Source organism: Electrophorus electricus, chromosome 16, assembly GCF_041902795.1.
Source record: "Electrophorus electricus isolate QZ-2024a chromosome 16, ASM4190279v1, whole genome shotgun sequence".
NCBI lineage: Eukaryota > Metazoa > Chordata > Actinopteri > Gymnotiformes > Gymnotidae > Electrophorus > Electrophorus electricus.
In genome coordinates, this window is record NC_137512.1 from 19,400,001 (window position 1) to 19,418,182 (window position 18,182).

Below are 18,182 nucleotides of genomic sequence, written 5' to 3' on the forward strand. Positions count from 1 at the left end.
ATTCTCCAAGGGTGTGTGTGTGTGTGTGTGCATTGCTGTATTATGTATTGTGATCCGAGGGAATTAGTCATTATAATTTTGCTATATACTTAATTTATATACTTAATTATATATAAGCTTATGTAATACTCTAAGCTAGGGTGGCCAGGAAGACCAATCCTGCAAAAAAAAAAAAAAAGACAAAAAAACCATTACGCAGGGCAGTGGTAGCTCAGTGGTTAAGATACTTGACTTGTAATCAGAAGGTTGCTGGTTCAAGCCCCACCACTGTTAAGTTGCTACTGTTAGGCCCCTGAGTAAGACCCTTAACCCTCAATGGTTCATGTTGCAGTCAAAATTTTAAGTCGCTTTGGATAAAAGTGTCAGTTAAATGCCATGAGTGTAATCAACACATGCGCTACATTTGCGAAACGCGGTTCAAATTCAGAAATGATCATGCTTCGTGCGTGTGTTGATAAAACAAAATCTCATTTAACACAAATATAACCCTGACAATACCAGGGAATAACACGCTACAATCAGTGTTACTATTTCAGTCCAGGTCAACCTAACGAGATACTACCTAACACAACTCTGTCTGTATACTTAGCTACACTCAGTGTTAAATTCAAATAATACTTTGTATGCATTCAAAAACATCACACTTCAGATTATAAAAATAGGACAACCGACTGGCTCAACTATCAAACGCAAACGTATGCTATGCTTTAAATTCGTAACACACTCTGAATGTGGCTAGCTAACTAGGTATTAGGACAGAAACTTAGCTGGGGGATTTTTTCCGTGTTATTCAATAAAGGCAGCGAATTGTACAACCTAGCAACACTAAACGTGCAAGACACTTCCCCTGTGTTGTGGCTGGACTTGCAGCGTTGCAGGAAGTTGCATGCGGTTTTTAAAAAATATTTTTATTTGCACCGCGCATCGCAAACGTAGCGCTCGTGTTTTAATTTTGATGAACATGTGTGATGGGAATTTGTGGAATTGCAGTGCTTTTTTTAGTGCTCTTCATTAATTTTATTTTATTTTTTTAAATATCAACAAAAACTAAAAAAATAAAACCCTAAACATGACGTCATTGCATCATAATGCACGTGCACATACACGGTGCACGCATGCGTATATGTGGCAGGCTGTGCACTGCGCACGCAGAGCGAACTGCCATTCTCCCTTCTGCACTTAAGGTCACTACAGCGCCGCTGATTAGAATGGACCTCGTCTAATTTTGCCTGACTCCTGTATATTTGTCCTGAGCTCAGGGGGTGGGGTGGTGGTTGTGTGTGTGTGTGTGTGTGTGTGTGTGTGTGTGTGTGTGTGTGTGTGGGGTGGGGGGGGGGGGCAGAAGCCCCCCACCAGCCTGGGCTAGAGGTGCACACGGCTCCGAGCAGAGCTGCCAAACCCCCCTGCTAATGAGGCTGTGAACTGCAGCGCTAACGTGCTGCGCTACGTGACGAGAGAAGTAGAGGGGGGGGACACCAAGATAAGGAGACAGGCCAGATAGATTAGGAGAGAAAGTGCAGCGATAAGGAAGGGGAGGCTGGGAGGGAGGCCACGGAAAGAAACGGCAGCCGAGAGGTGAGCGTTCCAGCCGCTGATCTTATTGTGCGGGAAAGCTCACATTTCCACGATGCCCTCGGGCAGGTTGGCTGGGATCTCTGTCAGGCCCTTCCTTCTACAGTCCACAATGTTGTTGTTGCAGGTGCAGCTGGCAGGACAGACAGACGCCTGGGGAGCGCATGACCTCGGCTCGGTCTGAGCGGGGCCTGCCGATCCGGGGAAAACGTGCCGTGGAGCGAGGCACGTTCCCGACCGATCCCGTCCATGGATAGGGAGAGAAGGAACAGACACAGAGAGAAGAACTTGCCGTTACAGAAGCGAGTCCAAGCTGCAGGCCTCGTATCTTGACGGCGGCAAGTCAGCAAGGCCTTTACGTAAATGAATGACATCTGGGCTAAAACGTAATTCCTGCATCCAACAATTAAGTACAATAATCGTGATGAACGGAGCCTCATTGGTTCGTTGTCTCATTGCTGGACATCTGCTTGTGAATATTTTTACCAGTTAGAAACTAAACAATATAAGCAAAAGACATATTTAGTTATATTTATACTAGACAATGAATTTAATATTTAATAATTCGAAGTACGCTTCAAAGCAGTGAGACAATATTTCAGCGTCAAGACTCCTGACGATTGAAACGTTAGTGTTTGGGTCGTGTTGCACCTGTACAGACGAAATCTCTCTTCTGCACGTCGGGGACATTGAGCCCTCTCATGTGGGTGGGGGACATGCACTGTGTGAAGGGGGCCAGCCCCCTCCTCTGACGCAGCCAATCAGAGAGCCAGGACAGGTGGCAGTCGCAGTGCAGGTTGTTGGAGTGCAGGCGGCTGGAGGGAGGGAGGGAGAGAGAGAGAGAGAGAGATGAAGAAAGATAAGTGAAACAAGGGAATAAAGGAAAAGCGGGAGAATGGTGTAAAATGCTTGAGAAGCAATTTTCACATCTGGGGTGGTCGAGCAGGTAAATGAGGAATCACTGAGCAGCACTTAATCAAGGATGCTTATCAATGATTATCAATATATCTGTCCTAGAGACACCGAAACCTGGATGTTAATGCATTGGACAGTTTCCAGTTGCCTGTGTTCAAACTGTCTCCTGAATCGCTGTCACGATGGCACAATCTGCGTAAAAGTCTCAAGAACGGAAGCCACCCTTCTGCAGTTCGTCTTCCCGGCGGCACATTTGCGGTGTTAGTGTAGCTCTGTGATTCTTTAGCGTATTAGTGCCCGCGGCGCGGCACCTGCAGTTCCCCGGAGGAAACTGCTCCCTTCTGGCAGCGTGCTCATTCCGTCAAGGTCTCCACCAGTATGGCAGCGCTCCCAACGCAGCCGCTCGTTTTAATGTCTACGTCTTATGGGCCATTACACGGTGCGGGGGAGGGGCGGCTATGCGGGCGTGAGAAGAGCAGCGTCAGCAGATCCGGGAGGATGGCTGCACCCTTTACAAAAGTAATAATAACGGTGAAATCCCCGCCAGGGGGGCTCAAAGCCTCGGGGGTGAGGATCGGGCGTGACCGCGGGGGCCGCGCGGAGCCTTGGCCGTTCTAAATCCGGTTTAGCGCTTTTTCCTGTTGCTCCGGATTAATTACAGATGAGTGGGATTACAGAGACGGACGCGCAGCACGCCGGCACCTGGCTGCACTCCGAAGCACACGCGCGTGTGTGTGGGGGGGGGGCGTGCCCGCATTGTCTCTGTCCTCCCAGAAACCCACAGAAAGGGCAGATCGGAACACCCGGACCATCGACCCGCATCCGCGGGAAATGACTGTTCCGAGTCTTCCTTTTTATTTGCCGGAGTTATTGAATGGCAAGCACCACGGGGCAATATCATTTGATCTAATTGAATGGTTGCTGCGCGGAGATAGCGAGCATGGGGGAGGGACGAAGAGGACGTGGGGGGGGGGGGGGGGGGGTTTAGGCGGCTGGACTGTTTCACCACAGCCCCAGAGCCATCCTCCGTCCAACTAAAAAGGATTACAGACATCACTAAACATTTGATTTAATAAGTTGTTTTTACGAGAAACAAATTCAATACTAAGATCTCAGGGATATTAGAGGCTGAAAAATTCAATACGCAGGAAGTGGGGTTCGGGGCCGGCCTCGCCTCGGATAATTCAATACAGCCGCCAATGGGCCTCAGCAGCCCAGAGTCAGCAAATTTGATCCCATGCGAAGGGACGGACTTGTCTGCGGGTGTGACGGATGGGAGCGTGGCCAGGCCACTGGGCCGCGGAGGCCGGCCCGCGGGAGGCTCCGAGGCCCCAGGGACACTGCAGGAGGGGATGGGAACGGCAGCTCCTGACTCCACAGAGTCTATGCAGTACGCCTCAGTCCGGTGGCGGGGGGGGGGGGGCCGGGGCTGTCTGTGCCCCTGCGGAAAACGAGAGCACAACCGGTGTTTACCGCTGACATCCACGCTTATTTATGGCCCTCCTGGACCCCGCCGCCGTACCGCACGCTAATCGCGAGGGACGCCGGCCCGATCTCGCACTAACGGACTCGGCCCGGATGGGAGCCGTCCAGGCGTGGGTTGGTCACAGCGGAGTTACTTGTATCGATTATGGTTTTGGGTCTGACCGTGCAGTGACACGGGCTCATGCCGGCGCCATCGCCGTGGCCCCTGCACGGGTCGGTCCACCTCGGAGGGGCTGCGCGCCGTCGCTGTGGAGACGAGCGAGGGGCTGCCTACTTTGCCCCGAACTTCAGGGCTAGAGGAAAAGTTCTGTGCATGGATCGAAGTTTTTGAATATTGTGTGTGTGGAGGTGTTCCACAGAGGTGTGTATTTTGTGTATAATGTACCACAGAGATCGCACGCCCCGCGACGTACCGGCAGCTGAAACCTTGCGAGGCGTACTCTGATCGGCTCGTGGCTGTAGCATGCAGCGGTCGCGCCTCACAGGGCTGGGCGGAGCGCCACGCCCTTTGGCCATGCTGACCTGTAGTGGGGTGGGGCGGAAGGCAGTACTCACAGAGTTCGCAGCTTGGGCATGTGGTTAAAGCTGGACAGCGGGATGAGTGTGATGTTGTTGTTGTTGAGAGTGCTGGAAAGAAAGAAAGAGAAGATCACATGACCCCATCCGTCCTGTGCAACCTCACACAAAGACCGAACTGCAGCGCTGCAGTCAAAAAATGCTTTAAAAAACAGGTTTTCTGAAAGGCATTAAAGCTGAGTTGATTTATGTTTTTAATTAGGGAGACATCTTTAGTAAACGTTTAAAGTAGCAGCAGCATCGTTTGGAGTAATGCCCTGCTCATAAGCCAGGCGTGTACTGCGTGTGAGGCGCGTGTGTGAGCTGTGTGTGTGTGTTGCGTGTGCACTGTGCGTGCGTGCGGTGTGTATAACGCACGAACGGCGTGAGCCAACAGCAGGACGTCACGGGGGAGGCGGGACGGCGAGGTCATGCAGACTCCGCCTCGTTAGCCTTCGTCCACCGCCAATCTCGTAAAACAGCCCGTCCCGCACTTGCCAAACGTGAGCCCATCCCGCTCCTCCCAGGCAAAGTAATGGTTCCTGCCCGCCTAGGCCACAGAACCGGGCCGGGGCGGGAGTGGATGTGACCACAGGATAATATAGTTCAGTGTAAAAATCACTCTCCTCAACAACAGTGTGGCCTTAAGACAGGGCTGCGTTAAAAAAAAGCTCAACTTTTTTTTTTTTTACATCACGCAAAAGAGAAAAAGCGAGTCCCTCTAAAACAACATTCCTACGGAACTTTTAATGACAATCTTGATGGTTTTTTTTAACTTTATTAAGGCCGAGGGAGCGAAATAAAGGAAGAAAAAAAAACATCTCAACGGCAAAATGGAAAACGATTGTTATTCCATGAGAATATTACACGCGCAGGCGGGAGGATCACCCTTTGTGGCGAACTGACCCACGACGGCCAGGAGGAGACGGAGGTCCTCTCCGCCCCGAGGCCGCTGCGGGCTTGTGCTGCCCCGGCCGGGTTAAGGGATTACTGAAGCCCCTGCATCACGACGCTGGGGGACTCCGAGCCATGCCCAGGGAGAGGACACCACTTATCCATGAGCCTCCGGTGCCCCTCCGGGTGATAAAATCCACCCACACATGCAGACAGACAAAAGATGTTTTTCTCGGTGACACCGGTTGGGGCACAGGGAAAGTACTGAGGAATAGGAATATTCTCCGAGGAACAGGGGTGCGCACTGAGGAACGGGAATATTTCCAGGGGAATGGGCGTATTTACACTGGAATGGGTGTATGTATTGGGTAAATGTTTTGAGGAACGGGTAAACGTATCGAGTGAAGCCAGTATGCAATAAAGCAGGAGGCCATAAGGACGGCCCCTAGCAGAGCAGCCCCAGACTAGGCTGACAGTGCAGGTGCTCTCCGGCTCATCCGTATTTCGATCGGACAGTTTTCAGGTTTAAAAAAAAAAACACACCCTTGGTTGAAAGAATATTTTCTGGATTCTGTACCCCCAGCCATAGTAAGAGAACCCGTGCTCACTCCTGACCCGGCGTGTGAGTCGGGACGAAGAGATGACCTTCCAGGGATGGGCAGGTGTGAGAGCGTGTGCGGTCCGTGCGGGCACGTCGCTTTAATCTGCGCGGCTCTGTCGACTGCAGCTGCAGAGCGAAGGCGATACGAAGCTTTGGTCCGCAAAACGCACGCGGGATTAACACGAGAGCGGCACAGGTCTCGCCGGCCCCTTGTCTCCCTGTTTAATAAGGGAATCCGTCTGTTCCGTTGTTCTTTCAGAGGCTGATCGCCATCGCTTGCTGCTGCAGAGCTAAGCGACGACTCCGCCAGGTCTACCGAGAAACACGCTCGCACTTCAATGAGACCGAATCCGCACTCCTGACCAACGAGACCCTGGGAAACTTTGCAGTCCCGCCTGCCGCTTTTTTGTCGAGGCCCTGCCGCAAGGGGGGGGTGTCAGCGAGATGGAGGGGCGGTTAGCCGCCAGGCACCGGGGCCGTCTCGACGGGACCTTCTCTCTCTCTTTTTCCGAGGAAAGTTTCCCACAGTCAGAGAAAAGCCGGCACAGGGGTCTGGAGTGCCCTCAGTGTTTCTCCGGCCCCTCATTAAAGGAACTTTACGAGCTCCTGGATGTGGCGCTCTTCAAGAGAGGCGCTGTTGTGGGGAGCAGGGGATTCCGAGGGGCGGAAGGAAGAGCGAAAAACAAGAGAAGGAGAAAAAAAGACCGTGTCAGAGTTGGCTCGCTCACACAGTTGCGCAGCGCGACACGCTAGGCTCACCAGCAGCGGCCCACGTGGCTGCGCCCGGATGGGTCTCCGACCTCCTGCACCTCACCGTGCTACGGGACCGCCCTCCGGAGGAGGCGCGTCTAGACCGTCCAGACGGAAGGGACGACTCTTCCCGCGGGCCTCACGCCACTTATATCATACAACGCCGGCCGAAATGTGGGACGCACGGGGCGAGGCGTTTACCGTCCTCTTCACGTTCATCGCAGAGCGAGATCTGGAAGGTTCCGTGCGGCTCCACGGGAGGGCACAGCAGTCGCCGCCGCACGACAGCGAGGGTGCGCCGGCCCTTTAAGGCGGACCCCGCGGGCCAAAGACACCGCGATCAGACGCTGCCTCGCTATTTCAAACGAACCCGGCGAGCGCAAACAGAGGCGTAACGTGCCGCGCAAAATCCCACGTGAAAAAGAGTCCTCTCGAAGAGGAAAGCTGGGGAAAAATCCGGGCGGAGTGTGTATGTTCGGAGAGGAGCGAACCGGATGAGCAGGTACTCCAGCAAAGATGGACGTGCCTCTCCGGCCCTCGATGGGGCCATTACCGCTTAAATGAGGACAGATTGGACCGAAGCTGCTCCCTTTCCTTCTCCGCTCCTCCGGCTCTCGCCCCGGCCGCCCGGGAGCGAATGATTAACTGCGTGTCCGCGTCCAACCGCTGCGCAGTGGTCAATCACCACCACCCTCCCGACGCCCCCACCTAATGCTCCGGCATTAGGGAAGAGAGATAAGGCTGGTGGGGGCCGCACGCAGCGGTGAGGCAATTTCCTGCGTAGGGGAGAGTGGTGTTTGGGAGCTAATGATGTGTCTCGTCCCCTCTCCCGTGCTCTGGGCTGCTCACCTCACTATTGTCTGTCACGTGAAGCCTCCTATTGACAGAAAGGCAACCTTTCAATTAGGCCAGCCAGAAGTAAGACCGATTTGTCCTGTGGGAGGCAAACTGGAGTTGCAAATTAAAGATGCATGGAATATCTGATTTGCTCCGAATCCCAGCTTCACTCTTTGCCCCATGCTCTCACTCCCTCTCTCTCTCGCTCCCTCTCTCTCTCTCTCTCTCTCTCTCTCTCTCCTGTAACCGCAGAGGGGCCATCACTCTCTAACTACCAGCGGCGAGGGCATTAGGCAGAGCAGAACAGAACTAATGTTTTTTACATGGGCTCTGAGGTCAGAAATGATTAGTAGGACCCCAAAAAAATAAATAAATAATAAAGGAGTTTTTAAAAAAAAGGGAGCGAGGTCCACTTCAGCTGTTGCCTGGGAGTCTGCTACCGGACTCTCCTAAAACAGAAAAAACGAACGCGGCTAGACCAGACAGCCCCGAAAACGCCGCGCGCCCGGCACCGCGGAGACGCTACAGCGGCTCCCTGTCCTCGCGCTTCCCGCCGGCCGCCTGGCTCCACGAGCTAACTGCATGCTTTCGAAGCAGCATTTGCACTAATGATCCGAGGGGAATACTGTGGAACAGCAGTGTGAAAGAGCCGCTCCAAACAAAGGGACGACAACGTCATGGATTTACGCTTGCGGTTCACGGTACACGTGCACAGTGGAAAGGAGTCTAGCACGATGCAGCCCGCTGTTGAACGCGGCCCGCCGGGGCCCCCAGGGGCCCACGCCAGCACAGTAAACCCAGCCCGGGTCGAGATGAGCCGTCTGTGCCAAGCTGTCAAGAAAATGCACTGTGCACACCCTGACAAATGACAGCACTTGGCAGGATGGGGGAGGATTGCTACTGCTACCGCGCGAAAATGCGGCGTCTCTTATCAGCGCGCGGTGGGAGGGAAAGTCACCTTCAGCGCACACAGCCCAAACGCCTCTGCTCCCCTCCTCATGGAGAGAAAAAAATCACACAGCCTGCATGGCCAAACATTTCCCATGATCTGACATTTCGTCGGGAACCAGGGTTTTCTCTACAAAAGTGGTTATAAAATATGCAGGCGTCCCAGTGCTCCACAGAGCGGTGAGTGAGTGTGTGTGTGTGCGCACGCGCATGTGTACGTGTGTGTGTGTGTGTGTGTGTTTGTGTGCACGAGCGTGCATAAGTCTGTGCACGAGCCAGACTCAAACCTCGGGGCAGCTTGTCAAGTAGTCACAGCGCTGGAAATTTGCCCTTTGTCATTTTGGCTCCCTAAAAAAATCCGAAAACTTTCCTTTGAAAGTACCAATAAAACGTGCAGATGGCTACAGAACGGAGGTCGAAACTACAACAGCACCAACTCATGGGCTCGCAAACATGAACTGTTCATTACAAACGTATAATAATACAATATAATTACATAATAATACTATATAACGACCTATAATAATACTACATAGTAACATCACTAAGAAACAAAACACCCCCAGTTTCTGTTTGAGATGCCGGTTCAACTTTAGCGTGTCAGCTCGAAAGAGCTGTTTTGTGAGCCAGTGCATTTCGCACTCGGCGCTTTACCAAATATGAAACAATCCCGTTGTTTTTGTTTTTAAAGAGTCACCCACACCGGTTTCGAAAAATAGATCTGAAGCCGCAACGATTTCTTGCTAACTCAGGAATATCTTCAATAAATAAAAGTGCCCTTTCCATGCACGACTATGTGAGTGTGCCTTTTTTCAGAGTGTGTTGATGACAATGATAACGATGCCATCATGGCGACGTGAGCCGTAATTGATCAATTATTTTTGGGAAATTTCACCCCGAGAATGGCACATTGGACAGAATATGGTCACTGAGGAAAGATCCAGCAAGAAAGTGAACAAAAACGCGGACGACGTTTTCATCGAGTTAAAACGAAATTTCTAAAAGATAAATGCCCTCAAACTGTCTGCCGCCTGACAAAGAAGACTACATTAGCGCTGGCAGCGAGGGGAAGTTGAGGTGAGGTGTCGAGCGGAAGATGAAACGCCCCCCACCCCCACCATCTGATCAGAGATGAAGAACCTGAAACTCTGAACCCTGGTGCGAAATAGTGACATGCTAATATGCGCCCAAGTGGGTTCACAGACCAACGCACGCAAAGCCACGGACCCGAGTGCTCTGTGGCTCCAGCTCTCCTGGGAAAACGCTTCACTCATTACAGCGCTGGACACAAGCACTCTCTCTCCACTCCACTGGAATGCGAGGGACATCTCCCAGCCTGTGGGGGTGGGGGGTAGATAGCTTCGTCATTAGTCCAGTCATTAGTACGGTTACGGTAAATATTCATCGCGATTCATCACCAGTGGCACGCCGACACTAGATCGCGCACCGGGTGCTCCACCGGAGATGCGACGCCCGCTCCGTTCCCGCCCGAACGGGACGTGGGCGTGCCTCACACAGCGGCCTCCTCCGGTGCGCCGGCGGAAGCCGGGTCCGGAACTCCCGTCTGGAACGCTGTTGCAATGCGCTGCATCTGTTGAAAGGGGTCCTTAACGCCGGACGCAAGGAGTCAGAGGGATAAGCCTTCCACATCTCACGTATCGGAGGAGGCCTCGGCCCCGCAGAGGGTGGGCTCGGGGACCCAGGGGGTCACTCATCTGCGAGATGTTCTTCTCAACGTTCCATGCTGCCATTGAAAAGAACCGAATCCTTCTTCCATTGTATTTGTGTTTCGCCATTTTAGAATGCACCAGATCCCAGGAAGACACAATACATAGTAAAAAAAAAAGTCAAAATTGAAAATTAAAATGATTTAATTTCGGTAGATAATCACTACAAGGGAATTTTGTCATTAAAGCCAAATACCGTCTATCTTTAGATAGAATGAGCCTTCACGTTTGGCCCAGTGCTGTCGTATGGATAATTTAGGCTTTCGGTCAGGCAGAGCAGGGCCCGCGGTGGACACAGGGCTGGGCCATTAGGCTCCCACAGGGATGTGCTGCTGCATGCATCTCCCAGGCGAAGGGGTGAGCTGGGTTACACAGCCACGGGGTACCCCTTACTCCCGCCGCCACCGAAACTAGTCCCCGCGCCGCGCGCACCCCTCCGTTTAATCGGCCGTCGGAAGCGAGGCCGGAATTCTGCACGAGGAGGCTGCCGTTCAGAGCTTGCTTAACACATCACGATTGGCTGGCTGATACGTGACGCCGGCCCGGGCCGTGCGGACGGATGCTTCAATCAGCGGGAGAGCCAAGCGCATGTTCACATCCCACTGTTCTCCACGGCTGGGCATTCGGTAATGGGCTTTGGCGGAATCTGAGGATATTCTCTATTATTAATGAAAATTGATTCCTGACTCACTCACACTTTTTCCGCCCTCGTGTACTTCAGTTTTTTTCCCCTTTTCTGTTTCTTTTCTTTCCCCCCTGAAACGGCCGTTTAAGGTTTCCCAGCCGCCGGCTGACGGTCTGAGGACAGAGCGAGAGACATCACTCCCCTCCCCTCCTGCTCACCTCTTTCCTCGGTGCCTGCTGTCTTGCTCTCGCCTGCGTCTCCGTATGTCGTGCCCCCTCCCATCCCAGCAGAGTGCTCCTCCAGTTTCTCCCGATCCAGCCATTCCTCAATAACGCTTCCGAAACTTCCTCCTGGCTAATGATGATGTATGGAGGTGCCTCGCGCCTCCTCCTGCCCCGGAGCCACAGGATAAATGGACGTGGCTCGTCTGGGGGATGATGCTGACACTTAGCGCCCCGCAACCAGCCTGACAGACGAGGCTGCAGTAGCTTCTGTCTATCTCTCTTTCTGTCTATCTCTCCCCCTCCCTGCTATTGTCTGGGTGGGAGCGCACAGCCCTGTGTCACCGCGCAATCGTCCCCGCCGCCTGCCGTCAAAACAGCGCCACTGCCCGGTAACAGACCCCAAGCTCAGACAGGACCCTCTGCACGCCGCCCGAGCCCACAAAGTGACCGCGAGCTCTAAAGGTTCCGCGATAAGATCACCCCGTTAGCAGAAAAAGGGAGCGGTACCCTCTCTCTGCCCTGTGGCCCGGCCAAAAGCATCCCGGCGCGCGAGGCGGGAGAGCCGTTTTTTGCAGCCCCGGTTTTCTCCACAGGACACAACGCGCACACGCGTGCGCGGACGCGGGAGCGGAGCCGCACTTTTAACGGCGAGACGCTTCACGCGCAACGGCCACAACAACGGAAAAGTCCGCGGGGAGCGCGTCTTCTGCAGAGACGGCAGCAGTGCAGCAGAGGATGACAAACGGGCAACTTTCCCTGTCGCACAGTCATTATGGCAGAATACGCACGCGAGCGCACGCGAGCGCACACGCACGCGAGCGCCCGGCGGTGGCAACAGATTGGACAGGGTGACACCGGCACTGCTGCTGCGCCGCAGGTCCGCGGCACTTTCGTGCCGCACGCAACACACTTTGTCCTTCAAGGACAGTCAAAGCGATACACACCCACACGCGCGAGCGTACACAAAACGCATGCAGCCACAGACACACACACACACACAGAGAGAGAGAGAGAGAGAGAGAGAGAGAGAGAGAGAGGGAGCTCTGAAGTGAAAGAGAAGGAAGAGAAGGGATAACAGGGAGAGAACAGAGAGGAGGGGGACTCACAGTATCTCCAGATCGCGCAGTGCTCGGAAAGCTCCATCTTCGATGCAGCTGATGTGGTTGCTGTCCAGTTGCCTGCAGATGAGAGACAGGAGTCAGCAGCAGGTCTGCAGACCAGCGGGGTGGGGGCCGGGGGAGGGGGAAGGAGGGGTGGGGGTGGGGGAGGAGCAGTGTGGGGGGTGTGGGGGGGGGGGGCAGACACACTGAGCTCTCACCTCCGCTCTCCTCCCCGCAGTCAGAGACGAGGACCAAATGGCTAACAGTGGCCTGCTTGGCTACAGCATATTGTGCCCCCTCCCCTCCCCTCCCCTCCCCTCTCTCCCTCTCTCTCTCTCCCTCTCTCTCTCGCTCTCTCTCAATGCCACATTCCATTTATCCAGCGATAAGGAACTATGGGGGCAAAGAGGGAAAAGGAGAAGAGAGAGAGATACGGAAAGGTAGATTAGAGAGAGGGTGAGAGAAGGAGGGAGAGAAAGAGATAGAGTGGGAGATAGAGAGAGAGAGTGAGCGGTACACAGTGAGGCAGAAGAGACTGGGCAGGGGCTGGCCATAGTGCACAGCCCACCATGTCTGTCAACTCTCCGTAAATATTAATTGCATTTTCTCTGGCTCCCTCCCTCGCTCCCCACCTCTCCCTTTTCCTCTATCCATCCTCTCCCTCTCTTTTGCTCTCTCTCTCTCTCTCTCTCTCTCTCTCTCTTTTTTTAAGTCAGAAAGGGAGTAATTTCATTACATTAGAGCATCCAATCCATTACAAGCTTTTACCGGCTCTGTCACTGAAACAATTTCATTAAAGGCAGGGCTTGGTAAATCAGGCGGGCGCAGGGTGCTGCCCTCCCAGACGTGCTCACTACTCGCCCTTCCTTCCTCTTCCTCTTCCTCCTCCTCCCCTTGACTTTAATTTGAGGGCCCACACGCCGCCACCAACCCGTTCTATGGTCCAAAAGTGGAGATGAATGGATCACAGACTGTAAAGACTGAGTGGTTTATTTCGCTCAGAGGCAGCGGTGACGACTCACCTGCCGCGGACCCAGTGCCTCTGCCCTGCCTCTTTAGAGAAGGGGGTAAAAAAACTCCCGAACTCCCTCTCTGCGGGCTGCTGTTCCCACAAACCCGACCGTCCGTCTCCGTTAGGGAATAGGGGAGCCATTCAGATAGCAGGCAGCTAGGCCATGAGCTGGAATTCCATTCAGGATTCGTGTAAGGTGAGACGCACAGGCACAGGAGAAACGGCGCTGGGCTCGGAGGTCAAGCAGGCTGTTAGCCGTTCTGATTCCTTTGCCCCTCAGGACAGGCGACCGGGGGCCTGGACCGTGCCGACGACCCTGCGTCAGGCTCGTTAGCAGAGGGAGGGATCCCAAACGCGGACCGGCGAGCCGCCGGTTTTGGTCGCGGCGCCTCAGTCTAGTCAAGTGGACAAGTACTGGTGCAAAATGCACAGCAATGATACGAGGCTCCTTCTATCTGGAGTGAAGACAGCAGTTCTAACTGTCTGTTCATGTGTGGCTGACTGCCTCCTGTGTTCATATGTGTACTGTATGATATCCTCGGAAGTGCGTGTGTGTGTGTGTGTGTGTGTCAAAGAGAGAATAGAAGTCCCAAATTTAATTTCCTTCACTCTAATTACATTGGCCTTTAATCACTGCAGGCGTGAGCCGTATTGGCAGTTTGATGCTCCCACACTGCCAGTGTGTTCCATCTGGAGAGGGTCAGGAGACCAGGCGAGGGGGCCCAGGCGGTGGGGGCGGAGTGGGGTTGGGGTTGGGGTTGAGTCCCAGGCTCTAGCCCCCAGCAAGCCCCCAGCAGAGAGAGCTTGATGTTAAGCAGCAGTACTGCGGCGGCTCCCGGCTTACGCGGGGAGCGTCACGGTCAGTGAAAAAGGCCCGGCTAGCTGTGAACGCAGGCGGGTCGGGCGCTGGGTATGAGCGCTATCCCGGTACACCAGGGAGACCCTGTGTTGTGAACCAGCGATGCTGTGAATCTGCAGTAATGCGTCAGGGTAGCGTGGGGGGGAAGCGGATGTGTGCCGGTGGAACGTGCTTGGGGGGCTTGGGGGGAGTCCCTGCTGCAGCCTCGGGGCTTCCTGGGCCAGGCTGCGCTCAGCTCCCAGAGGCCAGAGCGAGGGGGCACCAGTGGACACGGACCAGCGGAGAGCGTGTGCAATGATGAGCAGACGCAGCCGGTCTTGAAGCACGCACGCATGCACACACACACACACACACACACACACACACACGCACACTGCCAGCACAGCACTTCAGGCAGGCAAACATGGGATGAGAGCTGTTCTACTTTTATGAGCATCCTGATAAGAACCTCCCAAAACGTGACAAAGAAACATGTGTGTGTGTGTGGGGGGGTGTGTGTGCGCGCATATTCCCCAATACGCCCAGGGCTCCGCCGCAGCGTGGGCACGCCCCAGTGACCTGGCACTCACAAAGATCAACCCGCCCTCACTGGGCCAAGCGACCGGAGAGGGAACAGAGTGCACGACGCAGAACACGCGACCGGAGAGAGCGGCTAAGCGCCGTAACCACGAACGGGGACCGCGCCTGGGGTGAAAGCCCGTTAGCTGAAAAGGGCAAGCTGATAGCTGCGTTAGCCCCACGGCCAGTGAGTGAAGAGTGGAGCTAGGATGCTGACTCAAGCAAAATCGGCTTAACGGTGTGTGAGGAAGGTTGAGAGAGAGAGAGAGAGAGATAAAGAGAGAGAGAACCAAGTTTGCCTTCACAGTCACTCTCAACAACCACCATACTCTAGAACATTAAGACAGAAACATATGAGAAAATCAATGCTCCTCTGGTCCAGTGCCTGCCTGCATGGGTTTGTCCCCCTCTGGTCTCCGTTTAAAAACCAAAGGCATGACTATTCCAGCGATTAAATCAGGAGTCACCTTGCTGTGTGCCGAGCATCCTGGCAGGGGGACGAGGGGAGCAGCTGTAACCGAGATATGCCTCTCTCCTCCTCTCTGCTCCTCTCTCCCGCTCTCTGCTCCTCTCTGCTCCTCTCTGCTCCTCTCTCCCGCTCTCTCCCCCTCTCTGTTCCTCTCTGCTCCTCTCTCCCGCTCTCTCCTCCTCTCTGCTCCTCTCTCCCGCTCTCTCCCCCTCTCTGCTCCTCTCTCCCGCTCTCTCCCCCTCTCTGCTCCTCTCTCCCGCTCTCTCCCCCTCTCTGCTCCTCTCTCCCACTCTCTCCCCCTCTCTGCTCCTCTCTGCTCCTCTCCTCCTCTCTGCTCCTCTCTCCCCCTCTCTGCTCCTCTCTCCTCCTCTCTCCGGCGCCTGACTATCCACTGATCCCCCCCTCTCCCCTCCAGTCTACCTTAGTTTCGGAGCCATCCTTTCACCCCGGCCGTCCGAACATGTCGGCGCACGGCGTCCAGTGAAAGATGATCTCCCCTGGCACGCCGCGCTTCCGCGGAGGATTGACTGGGAGGGAACTGCACATAACTGTCTGAGGGAAAAATGCGGGAGAAGCTGGCATTTTTGAGGAATGGATATGTGCGTGCGTGCGTGTGACAGCGTGGAATGAGCGCGGCATTTAGAGAGCAGCCGAAGCCAAACCTGCGCGTTCGCACGCGCGCGTGTGTGTCAGTGTTCAGACCTTTTGACCCGTTCGGACCCGTGTGTGTGTGTGTGTGTGTGTGTGTGTGTGTGTGTGTGTGTGTGTGTTCAGACCTTTTGACACATGCAGATGAGTAAGGACTTGCCTGGAAGCAGAGAGTCAGTTGACGAGGGTCAGTGGGGTCAGAGTGGAGAGTGACAGCCGGTTAACTGAATCTGACCACAGGCACACACACACACACTTGCGCGTGCGCACGTGCACATACACGCATGTGCGCATGCGCACACACACACACACACTCACACACGCACACACACACGCACACATGCACATACATGCACGCACACACACAAACACACACACACACACGCATACACACACACACACACACGCACACAAATGCAATTACCTTACACAAGCTGACCATCAGCTAATGAAAACGATCCTGGTACCCACATGGATCTCAGAGAGGAGAGAATTTTTTCTTCTAGTCTTCTAATATGAGACCAGTCAGATTGTTCTCAGTTCCGACTGTCAATAACTGCACACTGCTGGCCTCTTATTCCGGGCCAAAGCCGGAGCGGTTGGGAAAGTCCCGTGCCAGAACGCTGCTCCCGGGCTGCCAGCACCCGGCGCGACCGTCCCGACCCCTGACCTGTCTCTGGAACATGACCTTTGTCAGGCAGGTCACGGAAGCTTCCAGAACAATGCCCGTCACATGTGGGAGGGTTGCAGTCCCGCATGCTGCTGCTGACAGCAGACTACACACACAGTCGGTGGCAAGCCGGACTGGAGATGGAGAACACGACGGTGTTACAGGCGAGGGCAGGGACGCTGGCTCCTGTAACTTCTGCCTGTCACCTACGGACTCGCACCTAAATCTGTGGGCGCTCGGTATCCATTTATGGTCATCTGCTAATTGAGCCAAGACCAGAATGGTAAGGAGGGCTTCTCAATCTATTACTGAGAGCATAAACTTGTCAAAGTACATTAGGCTAATTGCAAGGGCCTGGGAAGCATTATTCATAGCAATATCCTGTATATATCTGTCATACTGGGGCACAGGGATTAACTTATTCTCATGACTGCAAAACTCATCGAGTTTTACACAAAAGAGGACCTGGACCACGGACATCGCGGACCCTGGTTCTACTGCTTAGCCAGCGCGATGCCTCCCACCCGGCGCGGAAAGGACTGTGCAACTTTTTCGGATACGTTCGAGCGAGTCTTTAAATCTCACTCTCAGGCCGGCAGCGCGCGAGCGTCGGACAGGTGTGCGTGTGTGGAACGTGGCACTTACAGGTTTTTGACGGTGGTGATTCCCCGGAAAGCCTTACGAGGGACGGACTGAATCTGGTTTTCACTCAGGTCCCTGGAGACAGGAAGGAGGGGAAGGGGTGAAACGTTAGGAGAATGTCTGAAGGCACTTCACGTTCCCGAGGAGCATCATACACCAGACGGGCACTGAGGTGCCCCAGTCTTTCTTGAGTGATATGACTCTGCTTTGAAGTCCAAAACCAGAATGTTCAGCAGACCATAAATGTCACTATATATATATATATGCATGGTTGTATGGTTGTGCGTGCGTGCACGTATGAGTGTATGTGAAACATCTCTGAAGCGTTTTTGCACAAAGGTCCACAACTCTTCCATTATTCTGGAAGACAATGAAATCACATTCGGTCAGAGTAAGATGGGAAAATAAGGAAAAAAGAAAAAAATGTATCCAAGACATGCTCACTTATGAGCCAAATGTTTTTTGACATGTCACAATGGTTTTGCTTAACATTATTAAGCTTGTTTGTTTGTAGGCTCATACCGGCAAATACAATTTGAAAACCAGAATACGATTACTGGCCAGAGAGGAAACAAACGAGATACGGAATATCTGGCCGGCTAATCGGAGTGTCTGCCCCACAGTCATGCCTGCAACACGCGACACGGACAGACCAGCGCTCCGGTTAACCCACGTGACCTTGCTACAACCAATCTCACTGATAAACAATCAGGCATGGGTCCAAACTCTGGGAGGAATTCTGCCAGGATCCCCGCGTGGACTGCAATGATGCATCAGCTACAGCACTACCAGTTATTCCCTCTTATGAGCGTTATGCAAACAGCATTTATCGTTCTTGCCCTTCCTCGCGCCCACCCCCTTTACGCACGGGATATGCACTTTTTTTTTAGGAGCCAATCAAGTCGTATTAGTTCAAAAATCGTAATAGCTCTTTTGTGAGCTGCAATAAGGGAGCGTGTTACGGTCCACCCACCGCAAACAGTCGTCGGTAAGAGCGAACGCGCATCCCCGCGGCCTCCGTGATGGCGAGAACGTGCGGCGGACAGAAGGGAACGCGCGCCGAGGACGAGGCTTGGGTCTCCGCTACCTTT

The 18,182-nt window shown here is 53.9% G+C and overlaps 1 protein-coding gene across 3 annotated transcripts in view; it reads right to left on the reverse strand.

Annotated features, from left to right (window-relative positions):
• Positions 1-18,182, reverse strand: part of slit3 (slit homolog 3 (Drosophila)) — a 119,052-nt gene that overhangs the window by 38,476 nt on the left and 62,394 nt on the right. For 2 of the 3 annotated variants that reach the window (XM_035532273.2, XM_035532272.2), the window contains exons 5-9: positions 17,095-17,166; positions 12,240-12,311; positions 4,528-4,599; positions 2,224-2,387; positions 1,619-1,763 (exon numbers count right to left, since the gene is read on the reverse strand). In XM_035532273.2, the coding sequence (XP_035388166.1) occupies positions 1,619-1,763; positions 2,224-2,387; positions 4,528-4,599; positions 12,240-12,311; positions 17,095-17,166 (525 nt within the window). Of the gene's footprint in view, positions 1-1,618; positions 1,764-2,223; positions 2,388-4,527; positions 4,600-11,127; positions 11,247-12,239; positions 12,312-17,094; positions 17,167-18,182 lie in introns of those variants that run through there. The other variant, XM_035532274.2, reaches the window with a different exon arrangement.